The sequence below is a fragment of the Pyxicephalus adspersus genome, chromosome 8 (assembly GCF_032062135.1).
Source record: "Pyxicephalus adspersus chromosome 8, UCB_Pads_2.0, whole genome shotgun sequence".
Classification (NCBI taxonomy): Eukaryota; Metazoa; Chordata; class Amphibia; order Anura; family Pyxicephalidae; genus Pyxicephalus; species Pyxicephalus adspersus.
The window spans coordinates 68,628,848-68,648,147 of NC_092865.1; the positions used below are offsets into that span (position 1 = coordinate 68,628,848).

The 19,300-nt window shown below is 35.7% G+C and overlaps 1 protein-coding gene across 2 annotated transcripts in view; it reads right to left on the reverse strand.

Moving 5' to 3' along the window:
• NISCH (nischarin) overlaps positions 1-19,300 on the reverse strand; it is a 50,046-nt gene that overhangs the window by 19,663 nt on the left and 11,083 nt on the right. The window contains exons 6-13 of one of the 2 annotated variants that reach the window (XR_011922024.1): positions 18,468-18,563; positions 15,955-16,050; positions 14,084-14,236; positions 13,914-13,982; positions 12,318-12,503; positions 11,649-11,777; positions 9,095-9,208; positions 1,685-1,783 (exon numbers count right to left, since the gene is read on the reverse strand). Coding sequence is in view for 1 of the 2 variants with exons in the window: in XM_072421044.1 (XP_072277145.1) it covers positions 1,693-1,783; positions 9,095-9,208; positions 11,649-11,777; positions 12,318-12,503; positions 13,914-13,982; positions 14,084-14,236; positions 15,955-16,050; positions 18,468-18,563 (934 nt within the window). In the remaining variant the exon portion in view is untranslated. The remainder of the gene's footprint in view (positions 1-1,684; positions 1,784-9,094; positions 9,209-11,648; positions 11,778-12,317; positions 12,504-13,913; positions 13,983-14,083; positions 14,237-15,954; positions 16,051-18,467; positions 18,564-19,300) is intronic. The other variant, XM_072421044.1, reaches the window with a different exon arrangement.

Consider the following 19,300-nt stretch of genomic DNA (forward strand, 5'->3'; position numbering starts at 1 on the left):
TTTTTTATAAATAGAATGTTAGAAGGAGGTGTAAAAGTGTGAAAACCCTCAGGGTGGAAAGTACTGGTAAGGAAGAGGATAGGTATACTTTTGTGTCCCCTACAGTAGAAAAATCACTTGGACCTGTGAATTATTTCTCAACAAAGTATTTAGCCTCAGATTACTGGCACCACAACCAAGGTTTTACAGAACAGTTTTAATGGAACTCCTTTTTGACCATAATTGTACTTTCTGAGGCCTATGGAAAGCTGTTTGGGGTAAATGGATTTTGACACCATAATTAGAATATCACCTTTTATTATAAACCCTTTAATAGCATGTAGAACATTTTGATCCAATGTTCAAGACAGAAGTGTGATGTAGATTCAGGTTTCCATGTTGTAATTACATAAAGTTACTTTATGAGACTCTTTTATTTTATTTTCACTTGTGTGAATAACACACTTTAATTCCTAGGCTAACAACACACTCAGTGCACTATCTATAGAAGGAGTCATAGTTGTTATAATAGGCACGATTTGGGTTACAGACCTTCCTCTATTAATCTCTATTACATGATTGGCAGGGGGATGTGTACTTTACAAAATATAGCTTGAAGGAAAATGTGTATTATTTCACATAAAGCAAAAAGGATAATGCATTTCTGGCAAGATCAACATATATTTCTATAGTTAAGAATTCAGTATTTTGTTCTTGGATTTGACTATCATTTTAGTTAGGTAACTATCAAAAGATCATTGTGTTTTTTGTAGTGTGTGTTTTTTTTTATTGCTGTTGGTGCTTTCCGCTGGTTGCAGATCACTATTCTGGGGGAGATTGATGAGTCTGTTGTTTACATTTACCTGTGGTCTGCATGGAAATAGTACATTTTTTATGTTTCCAGCTGATGTACTGAATTCTTACCGCTTCTCAAACACATTTCTGTCTCGTATGACAAGTGCGGATACTTGTATAGCTGTAGAATGGTCATTGGATAGCACAATCCAACAATGGTTGTGATGAATTTATGTGGTACACATAGATATATATTAACAACAATTAGTAGATCAATACAACACATCGCAGCATGAAAACCAATGCAAAGTGCTGCTGAAAATGTATCCAACTGACCAACGATTGAATGCTACATATTCTCTGAGAATAAACCAATATTGTGCACCGCCATGACTAAAAAAAAATGACGGATATGGGCTAGCTCATAACAAAGTTCTCAAAAAAAAGTTTTAAAGCAAAAAAAAAAAAGGATGTCCTGAAAACATGAAAACTGAAAAATTCCACCTTTATAAACCATGTGATCTGTCTTGGTATCATTGGCCCTATTGCTTGGGTCTGTTTATGTGAGTGCTGGCATAGGCAATTCAGAGCTTTGTATTCTAGGACCAAAAAAAAAGGAAAACGGACACTCCATGTGCTCTTTATTTTTTCACCTACCTAAATATAGTTCTTTATTCAACCTAGTCTAGTTGACCTAGAAAGTCAATCTTGTGTCTTGAAAACAGTCATTGGTTTAATGCTTTAACCTGGTAATTACAGTGTGAAATGGAACTTTAAAGTAAATATATTTGATATACTGTTACACATATTTATGGTCAGAACCAATACCTACTATAGGAATAAATGTCCCTGCGGATTGACTAGTAAGTGTTTTGAGAAGGGACAGTAGCTGGAGCCAGAAGATACATACATGATTACCTTGACTGGAGATAACAGGCCGAGAAACAGAAGAGCAAGCATTTGCAGGAAAAGAAGAGCTGGAAGCAGTGAGCCGGAAGTCCTCACTCATCTGACAAATAAAGTGATATAAGAATATGAGAAGAGTGAAACACAACAACACTAAAGACAACAATTTAAGGAAGAGATATGGTGTAATTTGCTGAATTACAGTTAGTTGCATAATAACATTATAAATCATCTCACAAAGCAATGCTATTTACTGGTGTATAGCAAACATGCACAATTTGTTTATTATTAAAATGTAAGGCAGTACTGATCAATCTGATTTTCTATGGTAGGACAGTAGGTCAGAGGTAGCCTAGTAAATTAATGGATCAAAATACAGGAAGGATTTCTCCCCTGGGAACAACGGATTGTGCTTGTATGATACTTTCTTTGCCTATAGGAAGCAATTTTCCATGGACATGCAAAGTTATCTTGGCAATACAAATTGGCTATTCTGAGGATGATTGATATATTACTCTGCAATCAACAGATCTACAGCACCCCAAAGTAAGAAGAGCAATGATACAAGATTAAATGTAATGAACTATGTTGCTACCGATACACGTTATAACTCTTGTGAATGTCACTGGCGAGATATTGCTTCTAGAAAACAAATTTATTGAAAATCACAGTGGCCATTACAAGCTTTGGTGACTTCTACATAATAAAGAAAGACATTTGTTATTTTACATTCAACAGACTGATACTTTTAATATGATCTTTTTTGAGCAAGCAGAAGGAAAAACAACCTTGCTACTGATGTCTCAAAACCAACATAAGCAACACTTATAACACCAACGATTTCCCTTGCATATTCCCTTACACGGATATTTTGCTTTGTAAATGAGATAAAGCTTTACTTACCTAAGCCTAAGCTTAGGTAAGCAAAGCTTCATCTCATTTACTAAGCAAATTATCCGATGCAAGGGGATAATTCACTTTGATATGTAAACGGACTATAATCCTTTATTGTTTATTACCTTGTCTACAGCCAAAAAAAGTTAATGTAATGTTTAGGTATAATAAAACTTGATAACAATTATGATTTATCTAAACAATATGGCTTACAAAATATGGTACAGTGATGAGAAAATCAGGCAAAATCTTCAGTTGACTGTGTGCTACCGACCGCTGTGAGCCATGTGAAAACCATTGCTCTCGTGTATACACGCTTCAAATTTACAAAAGAAAAAAAAAACTATCATTTTAAGGGTGATTGCAACTTGATCCACACTTAGGCAAATAAACAGTAAAAAAAATAAACTATAATTATATAATTAGAATCCTATACTAATACATATATTACTATACGAATTAGAATTGAATACTACAATATCGTAAGAACAGGACTTATTCATTTCATCACTAAGCATTTCCCATGGAAGTACGTAAAAGATTAGCTTGATGTAAACAATTACATTAGTATTGAGTACATTTTTCACAATCCTCTTTCCAGATAAAAATATAATTATATCTATTCCCAGAGCACAATGGTTGTGTTTCACTGCTTCTTGGTGCAAGCGTCTTCAAACACATTCTAATTAATCTTTAAGATTTTGGGTGATCATGGTCCTATTTCTAAGCAATTCAGCTTAATTTATTTGCAGGGCATGTTGTTACATATGCACAAGCACAGAACCGTGGTCAAGGCACGATGCAGAACAGTACCATCCATTTGCAACTGTTTATGGTCAGCACTGCTGCAAAGCACTTATCTGTACAGACAGCTACACTCACTGTTGGTTTTGCTGAACACTATTAGCTCTAGTTCTTTCTTGTCTGCCTTTGGCAATACACGGCCCCTCAGGAAAACCTTGCTATATGTTTATGAACTATCCTAAAATGCTTTCACCCAGCAAGACACACACACCATAAACATGCACAAAAACACTGAAAAACTAACACAGGCAGTGAATACTCATAAAAGCTACAGACCAGAAACAAACATTAAAGCAAAATATATTTAATATTACATATATTTTGAGGTATTAGCACAATGTTCACCAGGTTGTTTTCATACATTTTAAAAATAAATGATTTTTAAACTAGCCACAGACTATTTTAGCAGGGTAGACTGGCTACTAGAACTGTGCTGGTTTAATATGGCAACACATGGGGCCTGATATATTAAAGCCCGCCAACACTGGGGAAGAAACTACCATGGGTGAATCTGGGTGATCCTGCAACCCTGTAATGGATTTAGTCAATGGGGCAGATTTATTAAAGCTCTTCAACAAAGGAGAAGAAAGACTACCATGAGCCCAAATGATCATATAACCCTGGAATAAATTGGGCATGATTTATTAAAGCTATCTAAGGTTGGAGAGGATACACTTTCATCAGTGAAGCTGTGTGATCTGACAAACCTGTAATGGATTTCTTAAAAGTAATTTGCTATTTGTTAGCAAATGTTTTGAATCCTGGACCAGATCAATTCCAGGTTTGCCAGATCACCCAGCTTCAATGATGAAAGTGTATCCTATCCAGCATTGGGGAGCTTTAATAAATCAGGCCTACTGATTGAAAACATTCGCCATAAATTTAAGAAATTAACTCTAGATTTGCTGGATCATCCAGGTTTTCCCATGATTATCTTCTCAAGTCTTGGGGAACTTTAATAAATTGGGCTCTTGATGTGTTGCTATTCGTTTAGAATGGCACTCCAAATGTGCCTAAAAAGTGTAGCTTTGCTTTTTGTTCTGATTTAATGAGTTCCCAATCACTTTAGAATCAACAGATTACCTTTTTGCAATCCATGTGCAGTTAACACACTGCCATAATCTGTCTTGGTATTTTGGGGCATTTAAAATAAGATATCACTCACAGGAAGTGCTCAATGTCAAGGAGCTGGACAACCAGGTCCTACACTGTGTGAAGGAGCAGTAATTAGTAAATTACAACTGTTACATATGCATCAGATTATTATAAGAAGATATGGATTCCCCCATGAATTTATATAAAAATATATTTTACAAAAAAATCCCCCCAAAAATGTAAAACATTAACATGTACTACACATAAGATTTTTTTACATTGAAAAGATTTCTTTTACAGGTATATACTCAAAATGCTGAAATGACAATACATTTGTTTCCCTATGGAAGGGCATATATAGGGTTGTCCTTTTTGCACCTTGATGTGGTTTACTCCCTGCTTTGCTACTAAAAATAGTGAAAACCCACACCGATTTGTATTGTTTTGTATGTTTTTTATTTTGTATAATGTTTAAAGAGCACAGTCATTTTACAATATACAACTTTTAACATAAAATTTAAAAACATTAGTGGTCACAACAAACAAGCAATATTAACAAAATGACAAAAGTCAGATTTTTATATTTATACTATACATATTATGGACAGAGAAGTATCACTCTGAACAGTAATCATAATAAAATCTGGGATTGGAGGCTAATTTACATTTAAAATAATCATAATAATAATTTGTTTCCCACGATAATTATTGCACATGTGTATGTAGCCCAACACCTTCACTTCCATGGCTTTTTTGGGAAGATACTAATACAATTTAATGAACAAAAATGTAACCAACAAGCAACAGATTTAATTCTTTTAACAGGAGCCCTGACTATACACCATTCTGTATCAATGGGGTTCACTGCAGGAGAAGCTGAAGTACTTAAAATGCAATTTTTGGGTTTAGACAAGCATAAGAACCACCATTGTACAAACACACCCAGTAAATCCAGACATTCCTGTTTATTTATCTCATGCAGGCTTTTACATCTTTACATCTTAAAAATGACACGGTTTTGGACAAAACACATTTTTTTAGATATTTAACACTACTAAAACTACTAATCAATCAATAAAAAATACTGTACATAAAGATGTGCAAATAATTCAGCTTCATATATATTTTTTCAATACTGATACTAAGATTTTTTTTTTTTTTTTTTAAAGGAGTGCAACTGAGATTAAAGGTGACTACACACAGGCCTGCCTGATATTTATTATATTTAATCAAAAGGCAAAATATGAAAGATTTGCTGCTCCCCCTGAAATGTGCAGGGACATTGGTATGTGGTATGATAAATAAATGTATGAAAAGCTTTCACCTGCAAAAATCATTGTGTTTAAAGTGAGTCTAACCAATTAAAACAAAAAGTCCTACCTAAATGCAGACACTACATGATATCTGCTAGTAGCGGCATAACTACAAATCAGTGGGGCCTCCAGCAAAACATTGGATTGGCCCTCCCAGGAAATTGTTAGGATTGTGAAGGATCTGGGGAACCCTCAGAAAAGTAATTTAGTAATGTGTGTAGGTGAATGACGGGTGTGACCAAAATGTAGTGGAAGGGACTTAAAGGGGTAATCTAACAAAGAACCTGGGTAAACTCTGTTCCTGGTAAGGACAGCTCAGATCAGGTATGTGCAACGTACATAGTGTAGGTTTCAGATGTATGTAGGATAGTGTTTGCTGGGGTTAGGAGTATATAATGCATGAATCATATGTAGATGCAGCCCAGCTCATAGCAGTCCTTAGGATACATTTTAGCATTACTTTTCATTATTGGAACACAGCAGTACCCTTGTGAACACACACACACACACACACACACACACACACTGTAATCACATACATGCATACACACTTGCTTATCTCTCATGTAAATGTACCTGCCTTGTGCCAACATTGGAGCAACAGTGCTGAACAGGAGCTACGTGACAGGCCCTATGGGCCCGTTTAATGCCGCCTTCCTCATGGCTACATAGAAATAAGAGCAGAAGTGGTGATGAAACACAGAGTGCTATGTGACATGGTGACTGCATGCTCTTCTACCCTGACAATCATCTTTTTTTGCTTCATTGCTGTTGCTGATTACAACAGTTGTCATTCCCTCATCACTAAGATCCACTTACTGGACAGTGGAATGGCTGCTGATGTAGCTTATCCATGAAATGTGGAGAAAGTCAGGTGCCATTATCAATATAAAGGTACTTAGAAAAGGCTAATCCTACAGAAATGAGTAAGGTATTTTATATTTTGAAGCAGAAAAAGCATTGACAGACATCCTTTTTAATGACAGAAGAGAGTATGACGTCTCCTTGGTATATGTTTTTCCCTGCCGGTCAGCATTATTTTTCTATTTGAGTACACAAAGCTAGTATAACTGTGGGAAATATGTCACCCTGACCCAGCTGAGGATGATATCTGAAAATTTAAAACCCAGAAAAAAACCCTGGTAAAGATGGAAGCGCTGGCATCTGCCAAAGTGTGCGAATATGCAAATGCATGAATGCACACTATGGCAAATCAGTACAGAAAGTTGTATAGTGGTTTAACCCCACTTTAAGTTAAAATGGTTCAGTTATGCAGAATGAGAATTTGTGTATTCTCTATACAAGTTCACATAAACCTAAGAGTACATCACAGCACTGATAGTGAACTACCATATGAAACCATAATGCACAGCTGGACATCAGAAACACTTGGAAGTGTTACATACAAGTGGCGGCAGTAACTCAACAAGACACCCAAGTTTGTAGATGCCACCCACAACACAGGTAATTAATATGTGCCTTGCTTTACAGAGAACCTGATTTTTTTTTTTTTTTTTTGGCCAAGTGTCAGGGTCACTTAAACAGCGAATAGTTATCAAGTAACTAAAGAAAAACACACAGTTTATAGTATTTTACCCTCCTGCATTTTTTAGTAAATTTTAGAACTGTAAGATTTTATCACATTTTATGTTTTCTGCCTGTCATATTACTGACTTCTGAATCTTTTTGTTGTATGCAAAAATCATAAAAATGATCATAAATCTGTTCTCTTCCTATATGCTCCTATAATACGCTTACTAGTACTAAGTACTGTGATAACTGTGAGGTGTTAGGGAAAGAAGAAAACTTTACAAATAATGTTTCATATATAACCTTTCAGTTCCTGAGAACAAGACTGTTAGTGGTAAAAATAATTTGATGTGGTAAAAATACTTCCAGAAATACGTAAGATGCAAGTATGTGAATTATTCATTTTAATTAGAAAAGCAATAAGATAAAAAATGAATGAACAATAGTAAATTGACTTCTTATTACTTTGCCTGCAATGGTGGAGCTACTTAAATACAAACCTTCCACATTATTTAATATTGCATCAGATACAGCGGCTACTCAGATTTAAACCTACTCTGAAAATGTGAAAGTAATGAGTAGAGGTTTAAAAATTCCTCAAAGTCTTATAAGGAACATTCTGAAACATAAGGCGCTATGTGGTGTCTAAAGCTTCAATACATCATCAAGCCTGACAGCAGAATAATTTTACAATGGGACATGGGAGTCATGTCTTTTTTTTTTTATTAGTTCAGGACTACTTTTCCCCATCGAGTAAAGAAATGGCCAAACAATGGTTCTACTACTGAGAGGCCTGGCACAGATAGGTTAGCAGGTTGTGCCTTTCATAAGTATACCATTTGAACCTTTTTAGAGAAAAACAATAATTAGGTATTCAAAAATGAAGACATACACAACTTCTGAAAAAAAGTTATTACTATATAAAATACTGGAAGTATGGCAGTAATATTACAGTTATATAAAATACTATATAGATGGTTTGTATGAACCAAACTATACTATGTGGCTACAGTAATTTGTACAAATGAACCCACTTAGGTAAATTGCAAAATATATTCAAAGGCCTGTTAACCCTAATATGTTTTCTCTCTCTTAATATAAAGTTACAAATCTGGAGTCAATATATTCACAATAACATTTGTGTTTTAGAAATTTCTTATTTAAAAAAAAACTAAAAATAGTTTACACTTTATATGCATGTTAAAAGTTATCAGTCGTATATGGATGGTAAAGGTCCAAAGAGAGACAGCATTACCCTGAAAATAATTCTCTGGCAATTATCAGTAAACCTGTCATGAGTACTGAAGCCAAAGTTTACATTTCAGTATTGATTGGAATGAATCTTTAAAAAGCTTCCAGTGCACCATCAAACACAATGCTCTGATAATGCATGTCTTTCACTACAGAATTAAAATAATACATCCCCTACTGCTAATGTATAACAGAGAGGTTATAATAATTAAAATAATACATCCCCTACTGCTAATGTATAACAGAGAGGTTATAAGAATTAAAATAATACATCCCCTACTGCTAATGTATAACAGAGAGGTTATAATAATTAAAATAATACATCCCCTACTGCTAATGTATAACAGAGAGGTTATAAGAATTAAAATAATACATCCCCTACTGCTAATGTATAACAGAGGTTATAATAAAATACAAATATGACAGCAACATTTTCTGGCACTAATGGAAGATATCGGTAACTAAACAACGGTGTAATATAAACATTTTAAAAATACCAGTTTTAGAAAACTGGTCCTTCGTTATACCTTTTTATCAGTATTATTCATTCTATTTTTTGCGTCTTTTGCTTTCTGGATTGCTTTTAGGACTTCGACAGTGTCCAATTCTTTTTCTGTTGTGGCAGTATTGTCCAAGCAAACCTGAATAAGAAAGTGCTGAATTATGAACAATTCTAATTTCACAAAGCAAGAACAGAAGACCCAATCTTGTTTCTTCATATAGTAATATGCACAACAAGACATTTTCATTTCAAGAGCAATTTCCCTGAAATTATTACGAGCAAACTACAGTGTCATACGGAGCTATTTAAACTTGTTCAAGGTACAGGAACTCGCACTGAGCAGAATCTGAATCAACAGCCTCTCATGCTAACCAATCCTGGTAAATGTTAATGATCGCCTTGGCTGGACATCTAGTGGGCATACAGCGGTCCCCTGAAGCCCTATAGCAGTTTACTGTAGAAGATCACCAAACTATGGACTGGAGATGACTGCCGCAGTAATGTCCTATGGGGTAGACTGCAGTGGGTGCCCCTGCTTGTCCTCCTCCCATCCAGAGATCTTAACAGTGGTGTATGTACAACACTCATTCATTGTAGTGCAGCTGGAAATGATCACAAAAGATTTTTTCCAGCAATAGAAATGTGACGTGTGTACAGGCTAGCTAGATATCACCCCTTTCTTTCATTTTACACAAAGTTTACATTTCTGAAAATAAAGGGGAGAAAAGCATAGAAATAAAGAGAATGAAGGGGTGGCAGGAACAAGATGAGAAACGGGAGGAGAAAAGAAGAGAATGTCTTTTATTTTAATACATATTATTTTAAACAGTGTTAGGAAAATGAAATCAGTTGTTCAGAGCCAGGGTGTGCGTGACATCAACTTTACATATTCAGGATGTTAAACAGTTCAGGATGTCATTTGTCTTTCTTAAAATAAAATGTTCTTCCCAGAGCCCTGAGCTATCAATAAATTAAAGAGAGAATTAGGAAAAAGAAAACCCAGAACCGAGGATAGGGACAGTTTAAACCCTTCCAGAAAAAAAATAAAAATAAGATAGCATGAAGTGTTAGAAAAGGAGAAAGGAGGATTGGGGGAAAGAAGAAAGAAGGTGAATGGGGTAAAGAAAAAAGAAGGTGGATGGGGGAATGGAAAAATTTGGGTAGGGAGGCAAGATGGAAAATATTTACCAGTCTTGGCTTTACTGTGCACATAACCTAATTTTCCCAGTGGTTAGCAAAGTCATATACTTCATGAAGAATGTGTATTTTATCCAGTAGAAGCACCTCTGTATATTTGCCTCTTCGGTTTCCTTTATTATAGAGGTACATGGGTCACTGCTGGCTCTGCATAGTGATACCCATGTAAAAAATTGATGTCAAGGAGATATTGAATACACTGGTTGTAAACCCATGGACTAGTGTATGGCCACCTTTTCTCTACTGTCTTACAATAAAATTACATCTTTAGCTGAACTTAGCTGGCATACAGACCATGCTTCATAAACATTTTAAACACAAACTGAACTAAGTGGTTTTACATTTTGGAAGTCTTATTGGGTTGCCCTTCTCAGAATATGGAAAAACAACTGATTTGCAGGATTCGCTCTCAGTATCATTCAGTTATGGCCTAAAAAAAAAACAAAAAAAAAAAAAAAAACAGACCATCTCCACATGGTTCAGCAGCCTCAGAGACACCATTACACTAATGAAAGCCAACACTGTCTAGCAGGTGTCAAACTAGGGCAATACCTGCTGTTTAACAATGAGAAATAATTTTTAAGTTCTAACTGAAAGCAGAAAAAAATATTGTAATGTTTACAAAAAATTAGGACAACTTTCACACACTAAGGTAATGTTGATAATAAATAGAAGTGTAATGCAATGTAAAAAAGCAGGCCTTAAAATTAAAAAGGCCTCCTAAATTATTTAGGAGATCACTATAAAACATCTTGCCTTCCACGGTTTCTATTTGCAAACAATGTTCCACTTGAGTCAGAGGCCCTGATTTAATAAAGCTCTCCAAGGCTGCGGTGAATACACTTTCAGCACTGAAGCTGGGTGATCTAGTAAACCTGAAATTTCTCCAGTAAACCAAAGCAAATTACTTCTACTAATAGGTTTTCTGGATTATTCAGCTTCACTGATGAACATGTATCCTCTTCAGCCTTGGAGAGCTTCAATAAATCAGGCCCAGAGTGTCTGATTCCTAATTTTAACACACAAATAAAAGAAGGATTAAAAGATAATAAGAAGTCTATGTAAACTATATTTTTGTCTAAAATATACTACCAAAATTGTTTTTTTAGTGTGAGTAAAAAATTCTGTTGATCTTGCCTGACAGTGGTGTCCAGTGTTTTTAGTCATGCCCAGTTCACCTCTGTGATCTACAGAACCCTCTAATAGTGTGAAGGAAATTAAAGGGTTCTGTAGATCACATAGGTGAACTGAGCATGACATTTTATTTTGTGAAATCAGAAACTTGGAAAGGAGGAGAGTATTCTCTTATCCTTCGCCCAGCTATTGCAATCCTGATTTTTGTACGGATTAAGATCTTCTTCAGTGTCTGATAATGATCTTACCTCTGCAGCTCTGTCACCAAACTGTGCAAGAACTTTGGTTCTGTAATCAGGAATAATTGTCACAGGGTTGTCGGTCAGAATCAAATTTTCTAAGCACGGGAGGTTTCCAATATTTTTTATTTCATCAACCTGTGTAAAAGTACAAAAATGACAGATACTCAACACCTGGAAACATAGTAACATAAGAAATCACTGCATAAGACAACAGGAAGATAATATATTTTCTAGAAGTAAAGGTACATGTAAGCATTTCTATCAGGATAAAAGTGGAATGGTTCTCAAAGAACGCCCATCACTTAATCAGGAAGAGTATTTAAGCTAGGTTTTAGGAGAAATAACCACACATTTTCCACAGAAATATCATAGCATCTCCCACCTTCGGAATCATGTATAAACAGCTAGTAACACCAGCTATAAAAGCTATTTTTTATTTGCATCAAGAAAAACCAGCTATGTTCTCCTAGTACCGTAGAAGTCTACCATCCGTTAGGACTTCTGCTGTGAGAGGAGGAACCATCCTTTATATTGTGGTGTCAGACATGCATCATACAAACAGGACGATGTAAAAACAAATCTCACCATATCAATGTAAAGTTACAATATAAAGGTTTGCAAACCCCAATTCACATTTTCCTGACCACCTAAAATGCAAAGAACAAGTTGGACTACCTGAGCAATCTTGTTGTTGCTTAAATCCAGGTTGACTAGCGAGTACAATTTATTGAGCCCCTTGAGATTTTCTAGCAGGTTTCCAGCTAAATTAAGTGTTTTGATATTCCCAATCCTTGAATGAATGCCTTCTAATCCAGAGAGCTTGTTGAATGACACATCCAAGTGAATCAGGTTGTACAAGTGCTACAGAAAAATAAGATAATATTTTAACACAATAACATTATATAATATAAAGCACCCAAACTTATCCTGTAAATAATGTAAGAAAATGGTTTACTTTTAGGTAGAGGCAAATATTTAACATGGGAGCAAGGTTGGGTCAGTATGTCAACTAAAGCTGCGTACACACTGCCAATTTTTGTCGTTGGAAAGGATCTTTCACGATCCTTTCCAACGACAAGGGAGTGCACGATGCATGAACGTTGCTGTACATACAGCACCGTTCATGCTCTATGGAGAGGGGAGGGGGAGAGCGACGGAGCGGCACCCTGCTGCGCGCTCTCCCCTTCACTTTCATTACGATTGGCTGTCGTCCATCGTCCGTGGATCCGGCAGGTCCGGACGATGGACGACACCGACTGTACACACGGGAGATTTTCGCCCGATAATTGGCCGATGCCGATTATCGGGCGATAAAAATCTGACGTGTGTACGTAGCTTAAGTATACAATGAGAAGAGATCAGTACATTCAAGAGACATAATCTTTTTACAGTGCACAGCCTGTCAAGGAGATAAGAATATAAGAAGACCACAGAATCAGCATTGCAGATAGGAAGGAAAGCAAAGGGGGGGAAGGGGCCAGCAAGTCAAGGGCCAGAGCAATCTGAATGCAAACTGCTTTGGATATGGGATTCCAAACTGAACTGTTCAGTGCTGATACAGACTGGAATCAGTGGGAGAGCTTGTTTAAAAAGCACATACAATAAGATTGTTGTCTAAAGTTCAACCACAAACTCAGGCCATAGGACACAAATTAAATTCCTAATGCCACATGTTCACCCTCAAAAGTCAATATAGGGTGGAGATGAATGCTCAGAATTCTCTCTAGAAAAACAACTGATCAGTCAGTCACACGCTACTTATACTAACATTTTACAACAGAGGTTCTGTGCACTAAAGATCTGTGCATAAATTATAATCATAGATAATATCTACGACTTTAATTTTCCCAAAACAAAAATGGAGATCTTATACGTAAATAGCTTTTATAAATTCTGTTCCCAAGCTCTCTCTCAAAGGGAATGTCAGATTCACTGATTTATAAACTGACCCCAAGGAGCAAAATGATAAGCAACAGTTTAGACTTCTGACCTCTGACCACCAAAATTGTAGATTCAAATAAATAAATAAATAAATAAGCAAAATGAAGCATTAGAGAATTCTGTGACTGCACAATATTAATTCATATTCAAATATTAGGTTCTTGCAAAAGCTTATTATTATTAATATTATTATTTTTAAGCAGTGCTTATTTAGTGCCAGCATATTACTTGGCTAGTTTATTTAAAGCCAATCGCTTTAAACACATAAGTATTCAAAATATGTCTACAATTTATCAATACAAATATTCTTCTCCACTAGAGAACACTTACCTGCAAATTTTCTATGGAGGATATGTTATTATGACTTAAGGCCAGGAACTCTATTTCTGGAGCAATTTTCTGTAAACAAAGGGACAGAACACAACACATGTAATACAAGGCATGTGAAAAGGCAATCTATTATGTAAATGTTTTCTCCAGAAATGAATGCAGCGTCTTACCACAGAGTCATCAATACAAGAGATTTGATTGTGGCTCATATCCACAGTGGTCAGGGCACTCCATTTGGGAACTATGGCTGTTATGGGACAGTCTGAAGTTGCACCTTCCGCTTCCCAATGATCAAATTCTAGAGCCTCAGGTACCAGGATGTCCTAAACACAAATTCTCCTTCAGCTTAAGTTGCAAGTCAACAATTATTATGATTTTATTCATTGTCAAAATAAATCTCTTGGGAACCTCTAAATAATTGGATGAAATAGATGTTTACTATTTTGCCCACAAAAAAATACGTCTGTATAGCTAATCTTTAAGATATGTGCACATTTTCACCAAGCTTTAGCAAATTATACAGAAAAGGAACTTTCCGTATTCATTAGCTAACAGCCGCAATTAAAAAAACAAAAAAACACTTGTCATTTGTTAAGTGATACCTCTTCATCAGTAAAGATAATCCACAACAGAGTGGTGAACTTTTGTACCACAAGAATGGCAGAACAAAATTTACTTAAAAGACTACATTATTTATATATATATATATATATATATATATATATATATATATATATATATATATATACACACACACACACACACACACACACATAAACACAATGTCTGAGTAACTCAGTTGGAATAGGTATGCAGATAAGCAAGGTCTAAACAACTATTCTGTATATTCCTTTTTAAGAAAGCAATTTTAAAAAGCACAATGCCCAGATGTTTACCCCTGAAGTCATAAAACATTTATTTAGATGTCAGTCAAAATGTAAAATTCATAGATCTAAAAAAAAAAAAAAAAATAAGCAAAATCTAAAGATGCTGGTACCACTTAGGTTCAAACCCCACCAATATATGCAAATGAGAATTGCTCTCATGATTCAGGTGCAAGTCTTTGCACCCGGGGTTACCTGGTGTTGGGGTAGCGCTTACAGGGAGCAGTATATAAATCAGTGACATAATAAAACAAGTAACCATTACAGGGCATGAAACTCCCCAGGGGCTGGGTTTGGGTACAGCTCTCTCTTAGTTACTTATAATTTTCCCTACAGCTAGATAGGGGTTGCACGGTTACTGTGTATACATAACTGTGTATACATATTTGTCAAATATTTAATGTAGGATTGACAATCTGTGTAGTTTAGCTAAACTTTTTTTTAGTTTATTTACATATAAAACAGTGATTTAGACAAATCGTCCTATGGTTCATTTAGATGCTATAAACTAGCTACATCACATGGTGAGGAGAGACGGAGCCCTCAATTTCTGATACATCTTATTTCCAGAAACTGACAATTCTGATCTCATCTAAGAGAGTAAAAGTGACATGGCCAATCAAATGTTACCCATGGGCAGTACACAAGTACTTCTGAACAGTACATAGGTCTGAGCTGTTGGAACTAAAAAACAGGCAGCTCTTAATAGCAGAAGGGACCTCCTGCAATAAAAATAACAAACCTGTCTGTTTGCAATTTTCTGCTGAGGGTATACTCAACTGCACATGCACAATTTAGTGTGTAAACTAGGTATACATGGGTGCCAGGAATGAATGAGCAAGAATTGCGTCATTCCGGCCTGGCCAAACAAGATGCCTGAAGACCTAATCCCAGAGTAAGATAGGGTGAATGCGTTAGAAAGGCACTGAGGAGAGCCGATTTTAGTTCTGCTTTTAAAGGCAACAGAAAATGACCGTGTTATCTGAAATGTGGTTCTTGAGTATGTTACACCAGTGTCCGTCAGAAGATTTTGTTTGAATTCTGTAGACTACAGGAACTGAATATACAAATCGCATGGCATGGACTTGATTGATGGTTACATATTTTACTACAAGAAAGATAACTTTACTTTCTTTAAGAAATAGAAAGAACACCACCTTCATTGACGATGCTGAAAACTGAACAGTCATAGTTTCCAATGTTTTCTTGCAGGAAGTGAATCCTTCGATTAGTCTTGCATCAGAATGGCAGATCTGAAAGACAGAATATTAGTATAAGAGCATGTTCAAGTTCTGTTTACTGAGTACAATGGTTGACATTTCCTGAATTATTAGCTAATTATCTGTGCTGACTGCTTAAAACAAAAGTGCAGCTTAAGTGAATTCTGCTGATCGAGTCAGCTGTTTTGTTAGACAGATTATTACTTTTCCTGGAACATATTCACTATTTCTGAGACCACATAAATATATGAAAGAGATCCCTGCAGAAACAGAAAAACAAAAACTAGCAAACAGAAAATGTAATTATCACAAGGTTATTGAAAGTTTATTTAGTGCCGACCCATGAGCAACTGCAGGAAACAAAGAAAGTTCATGCAATATACAGCACTTCCTGAATTTATTATTCCTGATTTTATTTGGTATTACGCATTACTGTGAATAAAACGTGACCTCTACAATACCGTGCATCAAATTCACCTAAAAATAAAAAATGAGGATGTCATCCAAATCTCTCATCCCCAGCACACAACTAAAGCGTCTTTCTTATACATGTAAATCGTGTACATTGACTTCTAGCACTGAAGGCAGAAATTATCCTAAATTAGAACCTCTAACTATCCTTTAACTATCATAGAACATAAGGATTCTTGTATTCTTCTGTACCTCCTGTATCTAATCTAACAAAAATTGATTTGCCCTCTCACCAACAAAGAATGATTCCCCAAAATCTCTTGTCTAGTACAGACACCAAGAACTCTATTAGGAATGGTTTACAGAAGGACAGGAATGCTCCAACTTGCAGCACCTTGGGTAACCACTATAGAAGCGTAGAGCGAAATGAGTTTCCAACATTTGGGACTCTTCTATTATTAGCACATCATGTATCTAGTGCAGAAGGAGACATCCAGTACTTACTATAACTAGATTGTAAAATGGGACCTCTTCTAAATCCAGTACTTTCCACTTCTACATGTAAAATTTTTTTTTGAATTGGTGTGAAAGATGAAATTTCTTTTCCATCTATTACTTTCCATATTTAGAATGTAAGATAAGATCTGATCTAAACACAGTACTTTCTATTTCTAGGGTAAAGCTGGGACCTTTTCTATATCTGGTACACTTGATTTTAGCATTGACAAGAATGCCCTCCAGCTTTCACATCTAATCTAGAAGAGAGGACCTAACATTAATAGAGCACCTCACGCATTTAGTAATATAGAGAATGCTTCTCAAATTGTACACTTCCTGAATCAAGAATAAATAATGTAGGGTAGAATCAGGTCCTCTGCCATTTTTTTTTATAGACATCTGGGAGCCACTGGGCAGATTCCCCACTCTGACCAATGTAATTGAGAAAGAATGTAAGGGGAAACCTAGAATTTAAGGTTTTCTGCAAGAAAGGAAATATTTTAATAGAGAGAGATATTCTGGTGACCATCATATATAAGAAATTAATTCCTCTCACTTTGGGGGGGGGGGGAGGGGATATTCATTTCTTACCTGAAGTGTTGACTACATACAGCAGCTAGTTAACAGTGATGTGGTGGCTTTAGAGGTAATTTGTAAAGCTAAGTTTTCTGTCTTATCCCCGTGGTGGCATGGGAATTTTAAAAGCCAGGTTAAGTCCTTTTGGCTAAATTTCCTAATTAAATTAGTTAATTATATTAGTTGAATGCACTTCCTACCCCCTTAAGCTGCGTACACACTTGCAATTTTTGTCGTTGGAAAGGATCTTTCACGATCCTTTCCAACGACAAGGGAGTGCACGATGCATGAACGGTGCTGTACATACAGCACCGTTCATGCTCTATGGAGAGGGGAGGGGGGAGAGCGACGGAGCGGCACCCTGCTGCGCGCTCTCCCCTTCCCTTTCATTACGATCGGCTGTCGTCCATCGTCCGTGGATCCGGCAGGTCGGTCGTCCGGACGATGGACGACACCGACTGTACACACGGAAGATTTTCGCCCGATAATTGGCCGATGCCGATTATCGGGCGATAAAAATCTGCCGTGTGTACGTAGCTTTACAGAGATGAGTAAACACCCAAACCTTTTGTCATAGGCATTATATGATGACGTAAAAAAAAAAAAAAAAATTTAGGCTCACTTTGGCTTAAAGGTAACTCAATGCCATATATTACATAGCAACTTGGGTTGTGATAAGTTATATGGAGAACAGATATATCCAACCCAAGTGAGATAATTTTATCTGGCAAAACTTTGTAGATCTTTCAAAGTTCCAGATTTTTGACAAATTTTACAAGTGATAGAATGCATTGTATCACGGGAGTGTAATTCTTTTGCTAGTATAGAAAGTTGAGAAATTAACACAATCAAGAACCAGAAAATAGGAGTGTCACTCCTATAACTATTCAATATCAGACTACAATAAAAAAACAAACAAAAAAATCAGTGCTGCATACATTATGAAAACTTGGTATATTTCTTACCTCTACTTGACAAAGTGATTTAAATACTGATAGATCATATGTTAGCAAATGCTCTTGAATATTACTTGTTCCAACAGGACCCTTTGAACCATTGATCTAAAAAAAAACATAAAAATACAATTTTGAATTTAAACATATCAAGGCTTGCTGTACGAATATGCTGAAGAAAGAAAAATGTTCCCTATTAGTAGATATATAGGCAGACATTGGTCACCTAAGCATGACTGCTTTTTGAGAGCATCAACATCATATTATATTATGGAATATTATTACATTATGAAAAAATGGCACACTGAGCCTGGCATAAAAGATATTTGAGAATTTTCAAACAAGTCACTCTCTGTATTTTTAATGGTAACTTAATGTTAAGTTTCTTTTTTTTTTATCATACTTTAGTAGTAATATATTGTATTAAAAGTTTCTCATGCAATGTTAAAAGCACAAGACGTGTTATGTTTTTTTAGTTTTATTTATAACTCATAGGCACAGGAAACATTTTCCCAAAAAGTTCAACAATATTTTATCTGGATGAAGGGGAATAACACTTATTTTGCTTATGTAAACAAAACTGACAGCAAAAGTATAATTGGATTACCAGTGCTTAGTATGGAGCTATGGAAGCTGCAGATATCACAAAGAAGGAGATTTTGTGTGGGCAGAAATTTTGTAGGAGACTATACAACTTATTTTACTTATTTGCTCTATGGAATATCACATTTTGCACAATTGTATCAGGGGTTTAGGCCAGGGGTCAGCAACTTTTACTATCAAAAGAGCCATTTTGCCTCCTCTTCCACTAAAGAAAAATAGTCTGGAGCCGCAAAACATAACAC